This window comes from Hippopotamus amphibius, chromosome 1, assembly GCF_030028045.1.
Source record: "Hippopotamus amphibius kiboko isolate mHipAmp2 chromosome 1, mHipAmp2.hap2, whole genome shotgun sequence".
Classification (NCBI taxonomy): Eukaryota; Metazoa; Chordata; class Mammalia; order Artiodactyla; family Hippopotamidae; genus Hippopotamus; species Hippopotamus amphibius.
In genome coordinates, this window is record NC_080186.1 from 111,946,392 (window position 1) to 111,970,712 (window position 24,321).

The following is a 24,321-nucleotide window of genomic DNA, read 5'->3' on the forward strand; positions in this document are numbered from 1 at the left end:
GTGCACCACAATGAAGAGTAGCTTCTGCTTGCTGCAACTAGAGAAAGCCTGTGTGCAGCAATAAAGACCCAAAGCAGCCAATAAACAAATAAATTTATATTTTAAAAATATATTAAAAAATAATAAAATAAAATAAAGCTCCAAGCTTTCTGTCAGCCAAGGCAAAAATGAAGGAAAAGTAATCTTCATGGGTTTTAATGTTTGTTCTAATGCTAACACTAAAACAAATTTCTCAAGAGGAGATTTATAGAGGGAGCAATAAGTGATATAATGAACAATGTCCTCAACAATATTCCTATGATACATACATCCTATAATTTCATTCAGCAGGTATTTGTGGAGTACTTAGGAGTCAGGCACTGTGCTCACTACTGGAGATAAAACAGTGTTGTTTCTTATCTCATAATTCAAACTGAGTTTTGGCATAATATTAAAGCAACCCTCTGAAGACAATTTGGTGGGAGGAGGGCTTATTTCCCAAGCCAAGGTCACAATATCAGTCGTTAAGTCCCCCTACCACCCACATCCGCCACTCTTGCCACTCTGTAGCCCAGAGCAGGAGTTCAGGATTTCTACCTTTTCTTTTAAACTGCAGTTTACTAACACTACCAGCACCATATATAACACACCAAATCTTTACAGGACTCCCCAAGTGTTGTCTCACCTGTGCTGACAAACAGTGCTTTTAACTACCGCAGGGAATCTGTCATTTTCCAACCTCACTTGCTCTGGCTTCCTGCAGAGCTCTGTTGCTAAGACATCTGCAGCACTGCTCACCACAGCAACCACACACGTGCGCTCCAGCAGCAAAGCTCATCCAGGTCAAAGGTGCTGCTCATGATGCCTCCCAAGTCTGAACTGAGGCTACCAGGGTACAGGATGTGGCCTAGGGTGGCCTGTCCATTATGCAGAAGGCAATGGCACCCAGATGCCAACATTATATTACCTTGGAGCTGCTATGATATGCCAGCACTACCAGGGCTGCTGAAGCTGCTCAAACACCAGGGCCCTTCTGCATTAAAGTTATACCATGTTTTCGCTCACCTGCTGAGAACAGCTTTCCCCACTGAGGCCACATTTCATTACACAGGTTCCGAAGCAGTGTTGTCTGGTGCTCCCGACACCTTACTTAGGCTAGAAGAACAGCTTTCAGTTTTCAATAATATCAGGACACACAATAAGACTCTTGAGAAGTGGGTCCACGGGCTAGGCCAGGGGGAAAACTGTAACAATGTGCAGTGTTTCAAAATGACCCTTCCTGATAGTAGGACATTCAGAATTTTCTAGCTTGGTGAACAAGTTTAAACTCAGGTCAGGAGCCATACTTCACAGTATGTTGCCCTCACACCTGGCCCAGTTTGATTCAATGATAGAATTCAGAATGATAAAAGAACTGGTTGGATGTTGTTAAAAAGAAAACCACAGGACCAAAATGGCATCACTTGTGCTAAAGCCCATGATACCAAACCTAGATTTAGTGTCTAGGTTTAGTACCTATGTCTAATTGCAGTTTTAAGCTCCCCCAGAAATGTAACATTAATGGACCAGTCTGGAATTTTCTGGTTAAGCACCAGTAAGGTAATCTGTCCTGTGGTCCCTCTCCATCAACCCTAGTCCCTACCCCCAGAAGAGGCAATCTGCATGATAAACCCCTTGCCAGTCCCTTTCTCTGCCCCCTTCCCAGAAGGGGAACCGTTTTCTTTTAACACTCCCTTCTTTTCTTTTATTAAAAAGTACCTTCTTGCCCCACCCTCCTTCTGCCTATTAAAACCCTTCCATTTTGTACAACCCCTCCCAGCACTCTAGTTGCTAGATGGGATGCTGCCCCATTCATTCATGAATGGTTGAACAAAGCCAATTAGATCTTCAAATTCACTCAGGTGAATTTGGTTTGGTTTTGTTGTCTTACATTTTTGTTTTGTTTTTGTTTTTTTACATTTTGTTGTTTTTGATTTTTTTTTTAACATTTTAAAAATATTTTTTACATGTTCGCACCACGTGGCATGTGGGATCTTAGTTCCCCCACCAGGGATCGAACTCATGACCCCTGCAGTGGAAGCGTGTAGTCTTCACAGCTGGACTGCCAGGAAAGACCCTTTTAAAAAAAAACAAAAAACTTTGAATTTGGTTTTTTCAATGTCAATATATTCAGACTCTCCTCACAACTTGACTTTTGCCTTGAGATGGAAACAGATGGTTCCATCGTGCCCTGTTGCAAACATCTGGAACAGAGGTATGAGAAACCAGACCAGAAGGTGGTTAAGACTAGCTAAGGCGCTTAGTCCCTGGGACATCTGCAGGCAAGGCCTGGATTTTTTCCACAAGAAATATTCTGCATGTAAGTAAACACATCAATGAGCTGGAAGTTCTATACGTTTGCAACGATTTAAGCCTCTTTAAATATAGAAGGGGGATAGCGAATGAAAATTAAATATTATATAAAGCGCCTAGTGCCGCCCTTCGCAAACGGTACTTGGCTCTTAATTCACGAACCCCAACGTCCAGGACTTCAAGGAAGTCTTCTACACTCCCTAGACTCAAAATAAATCCTCTGCACCACCCAATTCTATCCACCCCTGTCTTCATGCCTCCTACCCAATCAGCCTGGCAAACTCGCGGATTCACTCCCACACACGAGCGCCGCAGTCCCGGAGACTTCTAACGTGCCAGCCTGAGCTGCGAGGCCCACTGCCCGGGGCGGGCTAATACCTCCAGGGGCGGGCCCACGGCGCGCAGCCTTGTGGGAGTTGTAGTTCTCGCAACTGCGAACCTCCGGACAAGTGTCACCGCGGGACTCGTTTTCCCGTGCTCCTCTGCGCGGGTCCACTTGGGGCAGGTAGGGCGGGTGAGAAAGTGGGTGAGAGCTTATAAAAAAAGTGGAATCCAGTGATCTGTGTTAATGAAGTCACTGTCGCGGAGCAACTCAGGACAGGTTACTGTCCGGTCAAGAGTGCTGGAGGCCGAACTTGGACTACAAGTTTAAGGTTCCCTAGAGGGCGAAAGAGAAGGAGCTGAGCTCCCCGTCCCCCCGCCCAGTCTACGGCAGGAGCAGCCAACCCCGACCGGGGATAAAAGTCCCGGGGAGTCTTGGCTGTTCCCACCTCCGCTTCTTCCCCCACGCTCACACTCTGGGTCCCCTTCCGGGCTGGGAGTCGCCGCGGTCGCAGCTCGAGTGGCTGGATGTGCGTGCCCGCTGGTTCCCGGGAACCTGGGGGCGGCTGCTGAGCCCCATCGCCCGCGGAGGGCTTGTATTCGCTTTCTGCACCCTCCCCGCAGAGGGCAGCCGAGGGGTCTCCACCATGATCTCCCGGGTCTTCAGGGTGCGCATGTGGGCCCCGGTGGGTGTCCTGACCTCGCTGGCGTACTGCCTCCACCAGCGGCGGGTGGCGCTGGCCGAGCTGCGGGAGGCGGACTGCCAGAATCCCATCGACCGAAGCCTGCTGGAGTTGAAAATGGTGCAAGTCGTGTTCCGACATGGGGCGCGGAGCCCTCTCAAGCCGCTCCCGCAGGAGGAGCAGGTGAGAAATCCGCCGGGCTGGTGGGGCGAGGACTGTATGGCCAACCAGGGGCGGGCCAGGCTCTTCGCGCCAACACACACCACCTTTGGAATTTTACTTTCACGGAGCGGGGGTTCGGGCTGGGTCCAGACGAAGGGAAAACAGTTTGAGCAAAGGTGCTGGCCCGGTGCCCGCCGCATCCCTCCCCTAGACCCCTCAGACCCGCGAATTGCAGGGCAGCCGGGAAACTTCCAGTTACGCCCCGGCTGGCTGTGATGTAGCAGAGCTAGTAGTAGTGTGCTTCCCATGGTGCGTATAAATCGCCTAGGAATCTTGTTAAAATGCATATTCTGATTCAGCCGATGTGGGATAGGGCCTGAGATTCCGCAGTTCTGATAAATATTTGTGGGAACTTGAGCACAAGGGTGTGGTGTATTTCTGTGTGACCATTTTGATGGTTGTCAGAGAGTTGCAGGGACCTTTGTGACGGGAACCACCCTAACTGGGATCGTAGTGGATAACAGAAGTTAATACCTTTGGGAACAGATTTCACTGCAGCTTTTTCTCAGGGTTTGCTGGAGACTGTTTCAGACACTGAAGATTTTTTGGTAACACGTGCTTGGGGCTCTCCTTTTTTATTTTGGGTTCCTAAACCTAATGTGGAAGGAATCTGAGGTAGGAAAAGAAAATTTTTTAATTGATTAGTTTTTGTGGCTTATGTCTTAAAATCTACCTGGTTTTGGTCAGGATATTTATGATTAAAGTGCAAATAGTTTCGAAAATGGTTACCCTTTCTGGATCTGATTCTTGGGGAGAGCCAGTAAGGATCTCTGAATCATAGCAGGCAGGCCTGTGATTGAAGAACTGTCTTCCTAGTGAAGACAAATAGGCAACTTGAAATCCCCAGGCATCCAGGTGTCAAACTTACTGGTGGGGTGCATTTGCATTGTCAGTTCTCCAGGTTGATATTGGAGCAGGTTCAACAGGATGTCCAAATCTGATATCAGACATACTCATGATGACAGTTGCTTTTAAGAAACCCTCAGAGTTGTACAACTCACATTGTACAACTGAAAACCCAGTTTCTAAAGCTGGCCACACATGAAATCAAACCTCTAAAGCACTTTCCACATAAAAGAACAAATGTTGGCAGGCACTTAATTCTATTATCAGGTTTCTAGTTAGCCTTTCTATATGGCTATACCACATTCTATCTGGTACCTGAATTCTACTCTTTTCCTTCTGTTTCTTTCTTTCTTTCTTTCGATACTTTGATCTTTTTTCAATCTCTTACTTTGGCTTTTTATATTAGGTCACGAAATTTTCCTTATAGTTTTGTATGTAGCCCATCTCTTGTATACTCCCCTTTCATCTCCATTTATTCTTGGTACAGAAAGGCTGTATGGAAAATAACATAGGAATAGAAGACAAAGTTATCAGTGGTGGCAGAGAATAAAAGTCTGAATGTCTAGGCCTGGACCTCCTATAGACAACATATGTGCTCCCTGAAGGACCCGGAAAAAGATTTAGATTCTTTTTCTCCTGAGCCAGTGGGTGTGTGATGGGTATTTTCTGTCTTTATGTTGGAAGGGGCAGTTGTGGCTCAGGTAGAATGTCAGCTTCATTCATCTTCTGTCTTTGTAGCCACAAAATATAGAGTATCTGAGTCCTTGGTGTCGTTTTGCAATTAGATAAGGCACATTACCTCTGTTGCCCACTCACATTCTCACTTTAGGCAGAGGCATTGAATGTCTTTGGTTATCTTGTATGAAGTCTTGTGCATAAAAGTGAGGGGTAGAACCAGCTCTTGTTCAATTTAGGCTATGAGCTTAACTCTTGATCAACTTAGACTGTGACTACTTATTCAAAGCTCAGCTAAGAGAAGTGGTTTGCAGGAAGCATTTCATGAAGGATGTTCTGGTCGGTCCATTCATTCCTGTGCAGTGGTGGTTCTCAACCTTGATGGGACATTGGACTCAACTGGGGAGCTTTAAAAATTACTGATGCCTAGGTCTGTCTCCCAGAGATTCTGATTTAATTGACCCAGAGCATGCAGACATGGTAAGAGCTTCTCTGGTGAAGCTTTAGAATTATCTGGACTGGATGGCATTTAAAAAGCTGAGGTCCCATCCCCAGGAGATCTGGTTGTCATTAGCCTAGAAAGGGGCTCAGGCATCAGTAACTTTAAAAAAATTTCCCAGGGATACTAGTGTGCAGCGTGCAAGGTTTCAAATCATTAGGTTATTCTAAAATCTACACATGGAAGTTTTTGTTTACTTTTATGTAGATTTTTTTTCTTTTACCTGAAATGTAGCATATCGATCCCAGCATAGTATTGTCTTCACGGAAATGTGCTTTGGTGAGATGCTATCATTCTGTGTCGAGGGAACAATGAGAAACAATCCCACAAAACTCATTGCTGTGACTACTGGAAAGATGTTCATTATATTACTCTATCCTCTTTGTGAGGGCCCTTGGGAGGAATTTGTCTGTTAGCATGAGAAATGGTGTGCTTCTTCTGAACAGTTGGCTTGCTTTTATCTTTCAGCTTGTCTGGCTGATCAAGTTTCTCCTTTTATATAAAAGCCAGAAAGCTTAGTGCTGAATCTTTTAGCCCACATACAGTAAGTATATGGATCTTCATAGCATGCATTTTTTGAGAAACTTTATTACTGTATCCATTTTTTTGTCCCTATACTCATTTGCTTTTGTCTTTTTTTTTTTTTTTAAGGTTTTATTTATTTATTTATTTATTGGCTGTGTTGGGTCTTCGTTTCTGTGCATGGGCTTTCTCTAGTTGCGGAGAGTGGGGGCTACTCTTCGTTTTGGTGCACAGGCTCTAGGCGCGTGGGCTTCAGTAGTTGCAGCACATGGGCTCTATAACTGTAGCGCATGGGCTTAGTAGCTCTGCCGCATGTGGGATCTTCCCCGATCAGGGCTCAAACCTGTGTCCCCTGCATTGGCAGGCGGATTCTTAATCACTGCGCCACCAGGGAAGCCCTGCTTTTGTCTTTTTTGTCTACTTTGAATTGGTTATCTTGGGAATTCCCTGGCGGTCCAGTGGTTGGGACTCCACGCTTTCACTGCCGAGAGCATGGGTGCCATACCTGGCTGGGAAACTAAGATCCTGCAAGCCGCGTGGTGTGGCCTAAATAAATAAACAAGTAAATAGGTTATCTTACTATATTTTAGGTATTGCTACCACCTACTTTAAGTTAGTTCTTGAAAATGGAGTATAAATAAATAAAATTATAAAGTTAGTCTTTGCCACTAACTCCGAAGCTGAAAAGCAGCAACAAAAATGAGAGTGTATATGTGGTATGGACACCATGTAGGGAACTGATGTATCATCCATTGTTGAAAATTTGAAAACGTGTACTCTAGACTTGATATAATGTAGACCTCAGGAGTCATCTCCTAGGAAAACCAGAGATCCTCTGTTGGTGAATGCACCTAACAGGAGAAGATTTCTTAGTGTGGCTGAGCAGGCCCAGCGGACCTGGTGTCAGGACCTGCACTTAGACACTGGACTTACAAAGATGGCTAATTCAATCTCAGCTGTAAAAGAGAAAAGAGTTTGCAATGTGATGAAGGAGAGAGCCAAAACAGACTCCATTATGGAAATATGCTGGGAGTGGCTGGGAACTCAAAGGAGATAGCTCAAACTTAAATTGTACAAAACTGAACTCAGTTTGTCAACTATTCTTCTGTCTTGGCCTTAGTTTTAGTCAAGGAGTACTTCCGTTACCCTTACCACCTTAGGCACCCAGACTCAAAATTAATTTTTTGTTTAGTCTTTTTTGTTTACCTACCAATACAGCCTCCAAATAAAGCTCTTATCTACTCACTGGCCAGGTTTGACTCAAATGTTTTGAATCCACCCCTTGTATTCCTGCTGCCTCAGATGAGGCCTTAGGCTCTCACCAGCTCTGTTGCAGACATCTTGAAATTGGCTTTTCTGCATTGAGTCTTTCCATTTCAGTTGTGATCTATACTGATGGCTTTCCAGCCATTCTGTGGAGCCTGTGGGCTAAGGGGATGCTGAGTGGCTGGGGCTCTGGGTTCCCACTCCTACTTCAACTAGAGGAACTCCAGTTTTTGCCTTTAAATATACAAATATAACTCTACGTGATATTTGCTAATTAAAAAGTTTGAAAACCACTCCCAGGTTGAGGCAAACCAAACCACGTCTTTCCTCTATACATTCTTCCCCATCTCTGCTTTGCTCAAGCTTTCTACCTATTCTTAGAATCTGAATACCACCACCACCCTCTCTTCTTACCTACCTCTTACTCTCAAATCCTGGTCTCTGCTTATCTAAATCCTATTCATTTCAAATACCATTCCTTCCATGAAACTTTTCCTGAATCCTCGGCCAGAAGAGAAGGTCTGTCTTGCCTTTGAACTACTATGGCCTTTCTCTGGTTTCTTGTAGCTCATAGTTTCTATTTTAGTTCTGCTATTTACATACATAGGTTGCTATCTCTGCTAACCTGAAAATCCACAAAAGGCAGGGACATGTTATCTCAATCTTGGTATCTTTCACAGGTTCTAGCAAATTGTTGGAGCTATTAATTATGCCTGCTGTGTGCGGGGCCCTTTGTTGGACATCCAAAATGCAGAGGTCAAGAGATGACACAGGCTTTGTTCTCAGGAAGCTCAGTCTACTGAGCAGGACAGATTAGTTAGGCTTGTCTAACACAGTTTAGTAAAGGCTACCCAAAAAAGCCACTGAGGCTGCTGTGAGAGCATGGGGTCAAGGTCACATCTTCTGGGAACAGTTATGTGGAATGAACAGAAGTCTTTCTGGATGAAAAGGGAAAGAAAACTCCAGATAGAAGAAACATGAGGTTGAAAGGCCAGGAGGTATGAGGATGGTGTTCTAGGAAACAGAGTTGTGTGCCTAGAGAGGACATGTGCAGGGCAGAAAATTGGTGAAGAAAGAGAGAGGTGGGGCCATCATGCAGCTGTGAGCCCTTGAAGGGTTTTATGCAGGGAATTATAGGAGTAGAACTTTGAAAGGAGGAGCAGTGATTAAAAGTTTGTAGGAAGAAGGTCTCTGCTCTGAACACCCAATCTTCTGATTATCAGTTGCTGTAGCACCAGCAGGGGAAGGGGCTCAGGTGTTGGAGCCTGGGTGCAGGTGAGGCTGAGGCAATGCCTTTTGGGAGAATAGACTTGGGACTCCCAGTAGCCCTCTCCTGGGATATTTCTGGAAGGTGCCAAGATAAATTCAATGACATGTGACATTGTAGGTTTTCAAATGTTAGTTTTAAAACAAAATGAAGCAGTGGGAAATTGAGTTACATGTTGTAAGTGCTGTAGGAATTCAGATAAGAAGACAACCACTGAGTGCACATCATTAGGCAGATTTCAATATTTGTTTATAGCTCGTTTCTTCCAAGGTAAAATTATGTATAATAAAATGTATTATTTAAAAAAAAAAAAAAGACCACCACTGAAAGCTGGAACAGTCGCTGATGGGGAGGTAAGGCTTGAGCTGTCATTGAATCTTGGAGAGAAGCTGGATGGGCAGAGAGGGACAGGGGTCCCTCCAAGCAAGGGAAGCAAGCTGAAAGAAGGTATAGAGGAAGCAGTGAGCGTGGTCTGGCCTGGGTGGGGAAAGAGAGAGGCACAGTGGTGGTGCAGCTGGGGACAGAGGCTGGGCCACAAGTCCTGGGAGGCAGATGCTCATCTCTTGGAACATTAGGAAAAAGCTACTGATATCATGAAAGTGGCCTAGCAAGGGTAATCAGGTGGTTGTGTGTACAGTATATGGATTGGGGGGCGGGGGTGGGGGGAGAGCCTGTCACAGGCTTTTGCCTGAGGTAATAAGGTTTCATACTCTAATAATAAGATAAAAGAAGGGCCAGTGGGAGTGACGTTTTTTTCTAGCCAGTGATCCACAGGGTTTGGAGTGGGATGGGGGGGGGCAGTGGGGAAAGTCAGAGGTTTGAGTTTCGGGGACTAGGAGAATTGAGGTAGCCTTGAGAGTCATAATAAGTTGGGAAGAGGAGCTGGTATATGGGATTAGAAGAAAAGACTTTTGTTTTTAAAACTGAAGTCATCACATGTGACTCAATGCGTATAAGAATTTAATGGGCAGCTGGAGCTGTGAAGCCTGTGACTACTTGTTATATTTTGAAAACTAGTACAGTTGGGGCAGGGGCCAGATTGCAAGGAATAAAGGAAGGTGGTGAAGAAGTGAAGGTTTCTTGGAGGGCAGCTACTTGTTTGAGAAACTGGGTGAAGGGAAGGGAAATATGTAGTAGTTACAGGAGTCCTTAAGGAGGGGCCATAAAAGCCTGCAGACTGATTCCTTAAAAATTCTTACAAGTCTGTGATCACTGAGATTATATTAATTCATTTGTTTAGTCATTCATTTGCCAAGTATTGGGTGCCGGGCCCTCTGCCTGCTTCTCCCCTTTACTTCAGTCTGGGCTTAGTGCCAGAGCAGCACCTTAGCAGTGAGTACCAGTGTGTACAACAGGAACAGGCCCTTGGGCTGAAGACACCTGGAGTAATAAATCACAGTCTTTTCTTCCCTTAATTGGAGCTGGAGTTAAAGTTTCTTTCCTTCCTTCTCATGGGAAGGTTGCTGGTCTAGTGTCGGTGTGGTTCTAGCTATGTGCTGTTGGGTGTTAATGCTCTGTTTCAAGACCCTTCTTAAACAATGTGTTGTTTTTTGTGGTCACAACAGGTAGAGTGGAAACCCCAGCTGTTAGAGGTCCCACCCCAAACTCAGTTTGATTACACAGTCACCAATCTAGCTGGTGGCCCGAAACCACATTCTCCTTTCGACTCGCAGTACCACAAGACCACGCTGAAGGTGAGCGATGCCTCCCTGCTCCGGAAAGCCGCCTGCAGAGCTGTGATGGTTTACAGCCACCAGACGTTTTCATTCTTCTCTCTCTCCTCCCCCATGTCTCAGGGGGGCATGTTTGCTGGACAGCTGACCAAGGTGGGCATGCAGCAGATGTTTGCCCTGGGAAAGAGGCTGAGGAAGAACTACGTGGAGGACATCCCCTTCCTTTCACCAACCTTCAACCCACTGGAGGTCTTGTGAGTCACTTGAAAAAGGGATATTGCACCCAATAAGGTCTTGAGCATGAGAAAACCTGCCCTGACCCCCGAGGTGGTTCCCACTCCCATCCAAGGTAGTCTGGGGGCAGTTACCCTAGTACAGTAGGATTCAGTGAACAAGTGGTCACTGGAGGTCATGTTTTTTAACCTTCAGGTCACTGGGCAGCCATCCCACAGAGAGAGAGAGGCCCTGGCCCTGTAGCTCCCTTTACGTAGTCTTGAAAGTCTCCCAGCTGCTCTGGAGGAATAAGGTAGAGTGTACATATAAATCTTCCTTTTATGAGTTTCTCTACCTTTTTTTTTTCTAGCATTCGTTCCACCAACATATATCGGAATCTGGAGTCTACCCGCTGTTTGCTGGCTGGGCTTTTCCAATGTCAGAAAGAAGGTTCGAGTTTGGGGTCTACAAGTCAGCCCCCGTCCCTGAGGAGCCTTTTCTTCTCACTTCCAAAGCCTCCCCGCCTTCTCTTTCTTGGAGTCTGTCCCCTTGGTCTCGCTCCTCCTGCTCCTGTGGCTTCCGTGGTGTACCTGTTACTCTGGCGGCACCCCGGTGTTGTGTCTGGCCGGCTGCTGCCCTAGCCGGCCCGACCTGCACGCCCGTGACAAGCATCAGCCGCCCTGATGCGCCTCTGGCTTGTGACTTCTTCTCTTAAGCGTCTACACGAGCTGGGTGAGGCAGCCCCAGCCAGGTCTCGTGAACCGTACTGGGACCTTTTTGTTTAGTAGAGACACTGCTGACAAGGAAGGAGGGCAGGAGGGACACTTCGCTGGGACCCAGTTCTGCTGCTCCTGCCCTGGCCTCAGTGTAATCCACAGTGTGAGCCAGGCGGTGTCAACAGTATTCCCCATGGCCTTTCCTAGTTAAGAAAGTCAGTCGAGTTCGGGTTTTGACATATTCAGCCAGTGAATGAGCACAGCTAGAGGTTCTCAACCTTTTCACCACCAAGAACTACATGCATTATTTTCCCTTACGGATCTCGTGTATTGAGGGCCTTTGACGATCCAATGAAACTGCATCTTGTCATTTGTAATTGATTCAAATTTACATTTAATTGCAGGTCTGAGTTTCACATCATCGTGATCTCACCCATATTAAAATACTAAAATGATGCCATAAAGCAAAGGTTCTTGTTATTTTCTTTAGCTTCTGTAGTAGTATCTCAAATAGAGATAACATTTCCATCAGGCTTTTAAAAAATTTGTAAAATATAGAAACTTCAGGCCAAAGGAGGGTGGCCTTTGCCCCCAGCTGGGTTGGGTACTGCTTCTAGTTCTGGCTGAAGTTGGCTGAACACAAGCAGCGAGCCTCAGTAATGTAAAGCAAACAGGGTGGGCTGCTCCTTACCTCTTGGGAGTCCTGAGCTTAGCAATTAATCCACAGTGCCTGGCCTTCTGAAAGCTGTTTACTTGCTCAGCTTCTAAAAGGCAAATGTCCTCTCCTCAGAACCACCTAAAGTATAGCTGAGGTGGGAAAGGTGTTTCTTGGTGGCAGACTGATCTACAGGCAGGTCTCAGACTCAGGCTGCTCTGGGTTTCTTGCAAGGAAGAAAGTGCTGTCATCACCAGCCTTTGGTGCGGCTGCCTGGGTAGGCACTCCCTGCATTGGACCCAGACATCCTCACATTCCAATTTGACTCCTGTCCCAGCTACTTCCACACTTTGGCCACCAGTATCAGGATTTGAATAGACCGAAGAACCCCACAAGGGGCTACCATTGGTGGAAGTGGCACAACTTTGAGATATTGTTTCCAGTGTAGAATTCTAGAGAGGTCCCAGAAGGTTTTGAGTAAGCTACAGAGAATCAGGCTGGTGGCGGGAAGCTGGAGGGTGTTAGTCCGTAGCATTTGCTCATTTGTTCATTCAACACATATCTGAGTGCCAACTCAAATGTGCCTTATTTATCATAAACTGTAGGTCTGTTATCCAGACACTAATGTCAGGTACCAGTAAGAATTACCATGTGTTAATGAGAGGTTTAAATCATAGTTACTAATATTCTCTCATTTGAAGGACTTACTCTACATCAAACATTGTTCTAAAAGCTTTGCAGATATTAACTTGTTTAATTCTTATGATAACACTGTGAGGTAGGTAACATTATCCCCATTTTACAGATAAGAGAACTAAGGCACAGAGAGGTTAAATGACTACCTGAGGGACACAAAGCTGGTAAATGGAGAAGATTTAAACTCTGGCAGTCTGATTTCACAATCCATACTCTTTACTGTTATGCTCCCCTGCTTCTCAGGAGACATGTGTACCTAGAGAGGGTCTCTGATCATTTGATCTATTCTTTTTATGATGTTTCCTGCAGAACCCCACATTCTTCAGAGTCAGAAACTATGGAAAAGGAGGGGGATGGGGCATGCAAGTAAACTGTGGTTTGGACCCTACCTTGAAGCAATCAGCATCTTTTCTTTTATTACCTTATCTAATAGTGGGAGAAAAAAAGCTTCCACTGCTTTAGAAATAGTTGAAAATTGCTAATACTAGTCTCATCCCTTCAACTGACACATGAGCCCCAGAGAAGGGAAGTGACTTCCAAAGGCCATCCTGATGGTTAGTTGTAGATTCAGGCCTAAACTCATGAGTTTCAGTCTGATTTCCTTCTTCTGTCCAGACCAACAAGGTGTGTCTGAATCCTGGTATTCTACTCAAATCACCATAGGCTATTTTTAAATCCTGAGGTTTTGACTATCAATAATTTGTTTGGGAATAATAGCTCTTTGGGATTTAGACGCACCTAATCACTCCACAGATTGACCTCAGTGAACTCCAAAAAGCTTCTCTGCCATCAGAGAAGCTGAGCTTGAGCTGTGTAGACCAGGATGCTCCCACAGGCTGTTGCCACCTCTGGCCCAGAGCAAAGCATGGGAAGGGGTTAGAGCACCTTCCTTGGGCATTGATGGGAGGGGCAAGGGTACTTGTGAGCTCTGAGCGGGAGCAAGCTGCTGTGAGGTCTGTAAGAAACACTGTCTGTAGCCTAATCCTTGATTCCTGGTAGTTCATCTAGAAGCCTCATTTTTCTTTTGGGTAAGGCCATGGGGTCTGAGGGGTTTGTGACCCTATAGCCAGCTTTCTTGGATTGTCACATAAGTCACCATATTGGCCTATAGGATTGGACTTCGGGAAGCAAGAAAATCACCTAGTTCTGATAAAGTCAGGGATGGCCCATTCTTTATTAGAATCCCCAAGTGCTGGTGGTACCTCGAGGCAGGAGATTTTTCAAATGGGTCATGGCTGTGCCAGTCTGATTGGGGCCTATACCTGCTCTGGGCTGTAGGTGGCCCAGCAGGAGAGCTTGAGCTAGACAGAACAAGGCTGCTGCGTGCTTTCTCTGTTGCTCAGACCACAGGGGAACTCCTGTTGGCATGTTGAAGGCATTCACTGTGCTTAAGGAGTAACCTTGATGATCTGCCTCTGGGAGCAGCTTTGTTTGTACAGACAGAGAGAAGAAGAAGAGAGTAGAGATGCTGGGAGACCAAGCTGAAGCCTCTTCCCGCCTGTGCTTCCCACCTTCCTTCCAGGACCCGTCATCATCCACACTGACGAAGCACGCTCTGAAGTCTTGTACCCCAACTACCAAAACTGCTGGAGCCTGCGGGAAAGAACCAGGTAACCACCCCTGATTCTTGCTCAGCAGGGCCCAATAAGCAGCTTACTACCTAGTTGGTGGGCTCTGCCGGAACTGAGCGCCTGCCCAGGCTGGCTGTGCTGGTGGATAAGGGATGGGAGAGATTGCATTAAGCTCAGGTCTGACATCAGCTGTGCAGGAAGTGAGGCAGCTCTTGCTCACATGACAGGCTCATAGAGAAGGTACAGGACACCTGGGGAGAGCCCCACGCTGGGCTGGAGAGGTGGTGTGTACAGCCATGAGTGGGGCTTCGCCATTTACCAAGCATTATCCTCTCTTCAATCCTGGGCTCTCGGGGCAGGTGAAGAAACTTACAGAAAAGATGATTAAATAAAAGATAAATAAGTCAGTCATCAAACTGCAAATCCAGATGGGCAAGCAGAAGACCTAGATTCCCCTTTTCTTACCAATGTCCTGCCGTGTAGGATAGATTGGTTTGGGCTGACGGCACTTTTCAGTTTTCAGGTATTTCTGGACTGTACTAAGACTATGTAGTACGTGTTCCCCCAGAAGAAGGAGTATGCTGTTTTCAAGCAGACCTGACCATGCTTGCATTGTTTTTGATAATGCTATAGTGGGAGTTGGAAAATCCAAGTTATTATTCTAGTCCTGGTATTTACTTATTTACTTTTACAAGTCATTTGACCTCATAAAGCCTTAGTTTATTCATCTAGAAAATGACAATAATACTAGCTAACCCCAATGAGTTGTTGAAGGTTAAATGAGATCCCAAATGATGAATGAGATACACTTTGTAAACTTAATTACTATACAATATAAGGAAATATGAGGAATACCTTTTTATTTTTGGCAGAGGCCGGAGGCAGGCTGCTTCTTTGCAGCCAGGAATCTCAGAGGATTTGAAGAAAGTGAAGGAAGGGATGGGCATTGACAGTAGCGATGAAGTGGACTTCCTTATCCTCCTGGACAACATGGCTGCAGAGCAGGTGGGCTGGCTGTCTTGGGGGTGGGGGAGCCTGGGGGAGGCTTGGTGGGCTGCCTTCTGAGCTAGAGCTGTGTGGAGGCCTCCTGGCTTGGAGGCAGCTATGATAGGACTTGCAGACAGCACGGACATGGGAACTGAGGGATAGGGAACAAGAGGGAACAGTCAAGGAGGACCCCTCACTGGGTTAGGAGCACAGACATTTAACTCTTGACCACAGTTTCTTAAAGCATGTTCACCAGGATGCCCGTAATGTGAGTGTGTATCATGTGAGCAGGCGGGGGCGGGGTGGGTGATGGGTAGGGAGGGATTGTTGTCTAAAAATTTTGGAATCTCTCTTTATTGTATCACTTTTTTGGAGAGTCTGTATGCACATCAGCATGTTAAAGAATCCGAGAAGCCTGTAGTAAAGAAAGCTGGTTAATCTTTAAGTCTGTTTTTCTCACACTTGTTTAGCCATAGACTCTTCTTTATGTAATAAATACTGGAGACACACAATGGGAAATACTGCTCTAGATTCAAAAGTCAGACACCTAAAGGCGGTCCAGCCTGGATCCTCCTTCCTTCTCTTGTGAAGTTGACAATGTGCCCTGAAGGCAGAAATGCACCTTATGCTTATGTGTAAAATAGGATTAAGTTTATAAAACAAGACTTTATATATATATATATATAAAGTATTTATATGGCATAATATTTAGAAATCATTTTGGGGAAAATGAAGGCCAAGTAGAAATTTATGAATTCCTTGCCTTATATTTTATTCAATTTTTTTTTTAGCTTAAAAAAATGCAAATGTTTTTTACTTTGGAGTAGATGAGGAGCATCAGAAGGAGAGGAAAAACAGTTTTTTTCCCCTGGGTCTTTAGATCTTGAGAAATAGTTTCCAACGGGCCTTGGGGACATAGATTGTTGAGCTGTTAAGGTCCTCCCCAGGAGAAGACAGACCATCAGGGCTCCACAGAAGCTGATTGGGGACCAGTTTCAGTGGATGAGAAACATTTCTGTCTAAAACTGTACCCGTGGCCCTTTCAGGTACACAGCCTCCCGAGCTGCCCCACGCTGAAGAGGTTTGCACGGATGATTGAGCAGAGAGCTGTGGACACAGCCTTGTACGTCCTGCAAAGGGAAGACAGGTGAGGGGCCTCTTCAGCTGCTGGCATAAAGTCACGCTTGGTCAGGCCTCCCAGTGTGTGGAGAAGGGGGCTCATCAGGCCTGCTCACACCTGCTAGCTGGCTGTCTGGGTGCAGAGGCTGAAATCACCCCCATTCTGCTGGCCTCCTGAGTGGACTCAGCCCTAGGTCCTTCCACTTCCCGAGCTGGGACTCGTGACCTATTGCTTCCATTCACTGTTATACAGAACCAGGAGCCACCACTCAACTGAGTTTCTCTTAATCACTGACTTTTTCCTTTGCTTTAAGTTTCAAAAGATTTGGGAGGCAGGGGTGCTGAAGGAGAATCATTACTGCTCACTTTAGTCATCATATTACAATTTACAAATCGTTTTCCTGCTCTCGCTGTAAGGTGTCATTATCCCTGACAGGTCCTAGCTTTAGAGATGGAGAAACTGGGCCTGAGAGATGTGGGCTACCTTGTCCAGGCTCAGCTAGCAAGCAGCAGAGGCAGGACTTGAACCCAGATCTTCTGACCACCCATCCTGTGTCTTCTCTATTTCACTGGTACTTAGGGCTATGTTTTTAGAAGACCTATTTCCTGACTACCAGAATGGAGAGTGTCTCTCTTACCAAATTTCAAAAAACACCTTTCTTATGATTGGTTCAAAGCATTCAGCTTGAACTCAGAACAGGTGACTTGGTAGAGAGGGGAAATGGGAAGTAAAAGGACAATCCTGGGGAAGATGAGTGGGAGGAAAAAGCTGCTAACATTTCAAGGATTTGCTTGGTCTTTCATCAGCATAAGAGCCTCTGCCTGCTTTTCTCCTACTCTGCGTGGCCGCTTGGCACTTGCCTCCGGCCTCGGAAGGCTGCCGCCACGCGCCACTCAGCTTGCTGCCACTCCCTGTGTGTTTTCTGTTGCATCTACTCATCTCAGCCCTCGTAGTGTGAAAGCAGCCACAGATGACACACAAACAAATGGGCACACCTGTGTTCCAATAAAACTCTTGACAAAAACAGGCAGGTGGGTTGGATTTGGTCCACGGCCATAGTTTGCTTTCTCCTAGTGTAAAGCATTTTAAACAAGACCTGATCCATTCTCCTTTCCATTCGCCCTGGTTTCGTAAAACTGATGTTTCTTCGGGGACAAGTGATTACAGCTTCACAATGCCATCCAGCTCGGCTTGGCCTGCACACATCCTTCTGGAAAGTGTGTTTTGCATATGGTATTGGTTGCCTACTCCTCAGCTGTTGCTTCCATTGCCTCAGCTTTCCTTGATTTATAAAGGTGGCTGTTTACCCAGTCACCATGGATAGAGACTGGTCTAAGCCAATCATGGCAACCCTGTTTCCTTTTGCCAGTGACTGGGTTCTGGGAATTCTGGGAGAGGCTTTTCCTTTCTCTTTGATAAAACATGAGAGGCACCCAAACCAAGCCTTTTTGCTGTTTACCAGCCCTCACCTTCCCGCTCTGTTTGCTGCTGTGAGAAGACACGCTTTGAGTCCAGGTAACCGCCTGGTGGTCATGAGGTGACAGGCCTGAGGATGAACGCAGCGGAACCGCAGTGCCAACCCTGGGAGCACGAGCGCTGAACTTCTTCTTAATAGATAAGAAAAGTCCTTATGGTCTCAACTCCGAAGAAGCAGGGCTGACACTCAGGAAGCGTAGCTTAGGCCGCTGCTTTGGATGGCTTTTCTAAGGGCCTTCTGGAATTCCTGGAAGTCATTACGCCCTGTCCTTCCCAGTTTTGTTCTTTTAGCCGTGCAGGCCTGGTTCTCCATGATGTACTCTGGTGGCCAGCTCCCACCCCTCCCATCTCAGCCGTGTTCACGCCAGGTCTGTATCCTGCCGCTGTTACTGTTGGCAGTCTTTGCACGCAGAGAGCCCTCAGACCTGAGGCGGCGCTGTCTCTCTCCTTACTGCCTGTGACTGTCCCTCGTGTGTCCCTTGTCTTTTCTCAGCTCTGTCTGGTCGGGCCCATGAGGTTCAAGGGGGCAGGACCAGTCTGCATCCCTCGTGTGCGGAGTACCCATTGGGTACTTAAGTATTGTTTACCCACCATAGGGAAAGCCTGCAGATGGCAGTAGGCCCCTTCCTCCACATCCTGGAGAGCAACCTGCTGAAAGTCGTGGACCCTGCCACTCCACCCGGCAAGACCAGGTACCTGGCCCAGCAACTTGGCTTGGTGTGGCTGAGGGCAGGGGGGCCTCTGACTGCAGGGAGGGAACCCAGGTGCTGGGAGGGCGAGAAGGAGGCTGTCAGTGACTGAAAGTAGAGGCCAGATGTCCCAGAGACATTCATAACATTTCTACCTTTCATCCCGCCACCCCTGTCCTACTATGTTTTGAAATTTTTATTTTAGCAAAAAAGAACCCTGAATGAATGAATGAATGTATTTTTTACTAGTTGAACATGTGTCGAACAGAATAGCTAATTAGGACTTCACACTGATATAGTATCATCATAGCCCTGAACAATGATAATTGCTTAATAGATTGTTTAGTTTAAACACCTTCATTGAGTACGTAGGAGGGTAGGATTTCTACTGGGCATTTAACAAGGTTGGAAGTGGCTTGTGAACCTCCACTGCCGCTCTTGGAGTGCCTGGAACCCAGGTTAGGGATTTGGAATGTTATGTATCCTAGGCACGTGCTAAGCACAGTGTGGTCTGTAGATAAACAACTCCACCATCCCCTGGGATTGTTAGATTTCCCAGCCCCTGCCTGAGGCACTGAATCAGAATCTGCATTTTAACAAGACCCGCAGTTGGTTTGTCAGTGCCCTAATAATTGGAGAAGTGCTGTTGTAGACTGCCTTCTTGAGAGAAAGAATTATACCTAGTTAGAAATGCGTGATGAGTATGGGAAAGGTAGGGGACAGTGAGTTGAAAGAGGAAGATTCAGGAGCTTTGAGCCTAGATTTGTAATAGCAAATCATGAGAATGCCCTTCCCTGTCCTTCCCAGACCTGCAGTGATGCTATCGTTCCCACTGGCCTTTGCCATCTTGCCCCCCTCGGCCTTGTGTCTGTAGGATGCTGTAGGGTCCCATGCTAGTCTTCTAGGTTGGGGTCAGCAAATAAAATCCTCCATCTTTCCCAAGAGATAAATACAGGGGTCAGGCAGATCGAGATTTAAATAGCAACTTTATTACTGACTAAAACCATTTGGAGAATGTACTGAGGGCCAACACAGGCTTATTCATGAAATGGACTTAATTTCCCCAAACTGCAAGCTTCTCCAACAAGGACAGCTTGCTCTGCTAAACTCTTCACACGGCTAAGAGTGGGAAGAACATTTGCTGTACGCAGGTGGGTCCCAAAGAGACGAGAGAGGTGGGGCTGTGTCACCCACTCCTCGTTTCTTCTTCAAAACTCAACGGGGGAGGAGTAGGTGTGTGGGTGGGCAGGAGGAGGCCAGGAGAGCTACGCCAGTGAGAATCCCTCCTCATGAAAACATGGGGAGTGGGGATAAGGGTCCCCCCCACCGTCTACCTCAAAGGAGTTTTATACGAGGCTCCACTGATTTCTACATGTCACCCGGTTTCCTCACTCAAGGAGACAGGCAGTGTCCTGGCCTCCAGAGTCCTGAGGGAAAGAATTTGGAGAACTGTCTTCTTCTTGCAGAAAGCTGTACCTCTATGCAGCTCATGATGTGACCCTCATGCCTCTCTTAATGACCCTGGGGATTTTTGACCACAAATGGCCCCCGTTTGCTGTGGACCTGACCGTGGAACTCTACCAGCACCGGGAATCTAAGGAGTGGTTTGTGCAGCTCTATTACCAGGGGAAGGTACGAGCTCTTGGGTGGGGTTGGGAGGTGAATGGGCAGCCCCACCCACCTTTAGCACCAGGTCTCCCTCCTTGGGCCCAGGGCGTCTCCACTGGTACCTCAGCTCTCTGAATCCTCTCATGACTGTGGCCCAGGGATAAGGCAGAACTGGGCATGTGGTGGCAGGCTGGGACTTGGGCCTTATCCCTTATCTTCTAAGAACAGGACCACCCTTGTCTTCCCCTGAGTGTCTCTGCCAGGATGTAACATCCTGACTGTGAGCTTGTGTTGAATGTCAATGATGATGTCCTTGGGAGGTGATGTGGTACTATCAGCACTCTTGGTGCCTTGGCTGCTTCAGCAGGTTGCTGTTCAGGGCAGAGACTGAGCACTCCCCAAGGCTTAGACCTTTAGCCTTCCCAGCTCAGGAGTCAGCATGAGTGTGTCTTCGCAGTCAACTCAGCCAGCAGTTCTTGAGTGACTTTCACAAGCAGGGCATAGTGCTCTTAATCTGGAAGTTGACCAGCCTTCCTGGCTGTTGTATGTATGTAGACACATACCATTTGGTCAAAGCCTTTCAGAACTCGGGGTACAGCTGAAAAGAGCCAGACAGGGTCCCCAGGGCCCCTGCTGAGTTATGTCTCTTCCACAGGAGCAGGTGCCGAAAGGTTGCCCCAGCCAGCTCTGTCCACTGGACAACTTCTTGAACACCATGTCAGTTTATACCTTAAGCCCAGAAAAATACCACACACTCTGCTCTGAAGCACAAGTGATGGGACTTGGAAATGGAGAGTGACTGATTTGTACAAGTAGGATGTGTTCATTTTTTAAATAAAATGCCTTTCTTTACACAGTGCCTCCAGCTGTTGTGTTTGGGGAAGGTGGGAACAAGGGTTCATGTACTTTAACGTAAAGCGACGGTATTTCCTTCCTGTAGGTACGTTAAGGTCTCTTCTTGAAAGGAAAAAGGGTGTAATGTTGAGACCAAAAGGGTATATCCTACTTTGTGCCTTGATTTCCATGGCCAGAAGCAGCTGCTTGTGACATAGGCTGGGGACATCATGACCCTGTAGAACTGTGTGTGGTTTTGGACTTCAGTTCTTTTTTCCTATCTTCATTTTACAAATATATATTGAGCACCTACTAAGCAGTGGTAATTGCGAAGGTGAAAGGTTTCTGTCCTCAAGTTGTTTCAGTCCAGTAGGAGAGGCAGATAAGTAAATAGGTGATGACAATGCAGTATGTTTCATTCTGTGATAAGGTACATCGGGGGCTACTTGTGTACAGAGAAGACACCCCCAGCCCCAGTTGGCAGGGGCTGGGGGGAACAGTTAAAGGTTTCTTGGGAGGTTCTCTCCTAATCTGAGTAGAGAAAAGTGAGTGAGTAGGAGTTAAGCAGGTAAGCAAGGAGGAAAGAGTGTTACGTAAAAGGTAGGCTTGAAGGTCAGGGTGCATTGCTGGGCAGTGAGGAACCCAGGTGTGGAGACCCGGCAGGAGGATGCAGGAAGGGCACTGACTTCTGATGGCCGTAGCTCCAGGAGCGTGGATCAAGGCTCCGCATGGTGGGTCGAGACCACTCTTAGCATAAGCGCTGCACCTTGATCCACGCCCGAAGGTTACCTGATGATTCCCCTGTTTCCTTATCAATTTTCTCATTCTTCCCCAGAATCTATTTCAAGCTTCCTCTGATCTCAAACCTCCAATCCTTTACTTCTCAGAGAAAATAGCAAGCACAAAACCCCTCTGCTTCCTACCGTCTTTATGTTGATGACTCCGAGATCTTCTTCTCTAGTTCAAGTTTTTTCTTGCGAGCTTCAGACACTTATGTCCACTTGGATGCCCCAGAGACACAAAATTTTCCCGTTACCTCCCAGACCTGCTGTTCCCAGAGCCTTCCTGATTTGAATGGAAGACATCTCCACCATCCACTCAGTTACTAAACCAGAAATCTATCCTTTGTCTCCTTCCTCTCACATTTTTCTATATCTAATCAGTTAAGTTCTATCAATCCCAACTGTTTATTTCTTGAATATGTTTATATCTTTATTTATTTATTTATTTATTGGCCGTGTTGAGTCTTCGTTGCTGCATGCGGGCTTTCTCTAGTTGCAGCGAGCGGGGGCTACTCTTTGTTGTGGTACACAGGCTCCTCATTGCTGTGGCTTCTCATGTTGCAGAGCACGGGCTCTAGGCGCATGGGCTTCAGTAGTTGCGGCACACGGGCTCTAAAGCACAGGCTCAGTAGTTGTGGCACTCGGGCTTAGTTGCTCCGTGACATGTGGGATCTTCCTGGAGCAGGGATCGAACCTGTGTCCCCTGCATTGGCAGGTAGATTCTTAACCATTGTGCCACGTAGGAAGCCCCCATTCATATCTTTTTATCCTCAGTTTTCAATATCTCCTCACTCTGCTAATTACTATATTTCTTATTTCACTAAGAAAGTAAAAGCAATCAGAAGAGAACTTCCATATCCACCACCCTACTCCCAGCCTACAAACCCAGCTGCATTGGTGTCTACAAGGGCCTCCTTCCTGTTCCTAATAATGAACCATCTCTACTCCTATCCAAGGCCAACCCTCCAGCTTTGCATTAATTCCTACAATTATTTCTTTCCTGTATTGTTAATTTTTTCTTCCTTCCAGTTATTCCTATTAGGTTACAAATATGCTATAAAACCTCCTGCCTTAAAAAATTTCCCCACGTCTCTGAACTACTGTGCTATTTTCTTCTTCCCGTTATAGCAAAACTTCTCAAAAGAGTTGTTTATACTTGTCATCTCTGATTCTTCCCTTTCCCTTCTCTCTTGAACCACCTGTGATTTGGTATTCACCCCTCCCACTCCATGAAAACAGCATTTGTCAAAATCATCACTGACCTCTGAGCGCTAAATCAGTAGTCAATTTTCAGTCTTCTTACTCAGCTTCTCATCAGCACTCTTGGAATATTTTCTTCATTTGGCTTCCATGACAAATACTCTCTTGGTTTTCCTCGCTTCTCAACTTTTCGACTCTTGCTGAATCTACTTTTTAAAATCTCTAAGTGTTGCAATATCTCAAGGCTTAGTCCTTGGGACTTTTCTCCTACGCTTACCCCCTAGGTGATCTCGAGCAGTTCCATAATTTAAAATATTATTTACATAATGTCTCCTAAATTTATACCTTCAATTTGGACCTTTCTCCTGAATTCTAGTCTCATTTCCAACTGTCTACTCAACATCTCTGCATGGATATTTAAAATATTTAATATGTATTATATGTCCCATTGTCCATGCTAAACTCTCAATTCTCACGCCTCTTCTACATCTCCCACAGGCTTCCCCATCAAGGTAAGTGGCACCACCATTCATCCAGTTGGTTGGACCAAGAACTTAGGAGTTACCCTTGACTCCTCTCTTTTTCTCGTGTCCTATATCTAATCTATCAGTAAATCCTATTGCACCTCTCTTCGAACTTTCTCCAGAACTGACCACTTCTCAAGACTTCCATTTCTACTATTTTGGTCCCAGCATCACCTCTCACCTGGATTATTGCAAAGTCTCCTGTTTCTGCCCTTTCTCTCTCTAATTTCTTCTCGGTACAGGTGTTGCTTTTAAAATACAAGTCAGATCATGTCACTCGTCTGCACAGGATTCTCCCTGGGCTTCCCATCTCAAAGAAAGAGCCCGTCATAATGGTCGTCAAGGCCTTGACTTCCTCTCCTACCTGGCTCTTCCCGCTGTACTCCAGCCGCACTAGCCGCCTTACGCTTCTTGTCTTCCGAGGAGCCAGGAGTCATGGCCTCCCCTCAGCCTCTTTGCACAAGCTCGTCACCTCTCTGGAGTGCTCTCCTCGACAGGGGCATGGCTAGCTCCCTCTCTTCATGCAGATCTCAGCTCCCTGGCTTCTCAGGGAGGCCCTTCCTTATTGTCCTATATACAGCATTTCAGATCCTCCCCCTCACTCTACCTCCAGCCTGGTTATGCTCTGTCATCTTGTGTTATGGGCTGAATTATGTCCCCTCAAAATTTATATTTTGAAGTCTTAACCTGCAGTACCTCAAGTGTAACTGTAATTGGAGTAGAGCCTTTAAAGAGGTAGTTAAGGTAAAAAGAGGTCATATGGGTGGGCCCTAATCCAAAAGGACTGGACAAAGAGGAGAACATGAGGACTCTGACACAGAGGGAAGACCATGTGAAGACACAGGGAGAAGACAGGCATCTATAAGCCAAGGAAGAAGAGACCAACCCTGCTGACACCATGATCCTGGACTTCCAGCCTCCAGAACTGTGAGGAAATACATTTCT

The 24,321-nt window shown here is 46.4% G+C and overlaps 1 protein-coding gene across 1 annotated transcript; it reads left to right on the top strand.

The window, feature by feature from the left end:
• The first annotated feature begins 2,810 nt into the window (after positions 1 to 2,810).
• ACP6 (acid phosphatase 6, lysophosphatidic) lies at positions 2,811 to 20,892 on the top strand. Its single transcript, XM_057721471.1, has 10 exons — positions 2,811 to 3,518; positions 10,198 to 10,326; positions 10,429 to 10,559; positions 10,889 to 10,968; positions 14,108 to 14,195; positions 15,029 to 15,161; positions 16,190 to 16,290; positions 18,336 to 18,431; positions 19,895 to 20,060; positions 20,692 to 20,892. Exons 1-10 carry the CDS (start codon positions 3,300 to 3,302, stop codon positions 20,833 to 20,835), a joined length of 1,287 nt encoding a protein of 428 aa, XP_057577454.1. The 5' UTR covers positions 2,811 to 3,299; the 3' UTR covers positions 20,836 to 20,892.
• Positions 20,893 to 24,321: the final 3,429 nt, after the last annotated feature.

What these genes read in the sequence shown, in the direction of transcription:
- ACP6 (XM_057721471.1), top strand. Translation starts at nt 3,300, where the DNA reads ATGATCTCCCGGGTCTTCAGGGTGCGCATGTGGGCCCCGGTGGGTGTC. An exon ending in ACAACATGGCTGCAGAGCAG is followed by an intron (nt 15,162 to 16,189) that starts GTGGGCTGGCTG and finishes TGGCCCTTTCAG; the next exon opens with GTACACAGCCTCCCGAGCTG. An exon ending in GTCCTGCAAAGGGAAGACAG is followed by an intron (nt 16,291 to 18,335) that starts GTGAGGGGCCTC and finishes TACCCACCATAG; the next exon opens with GGAAAGCCTGCAGATGGCAG.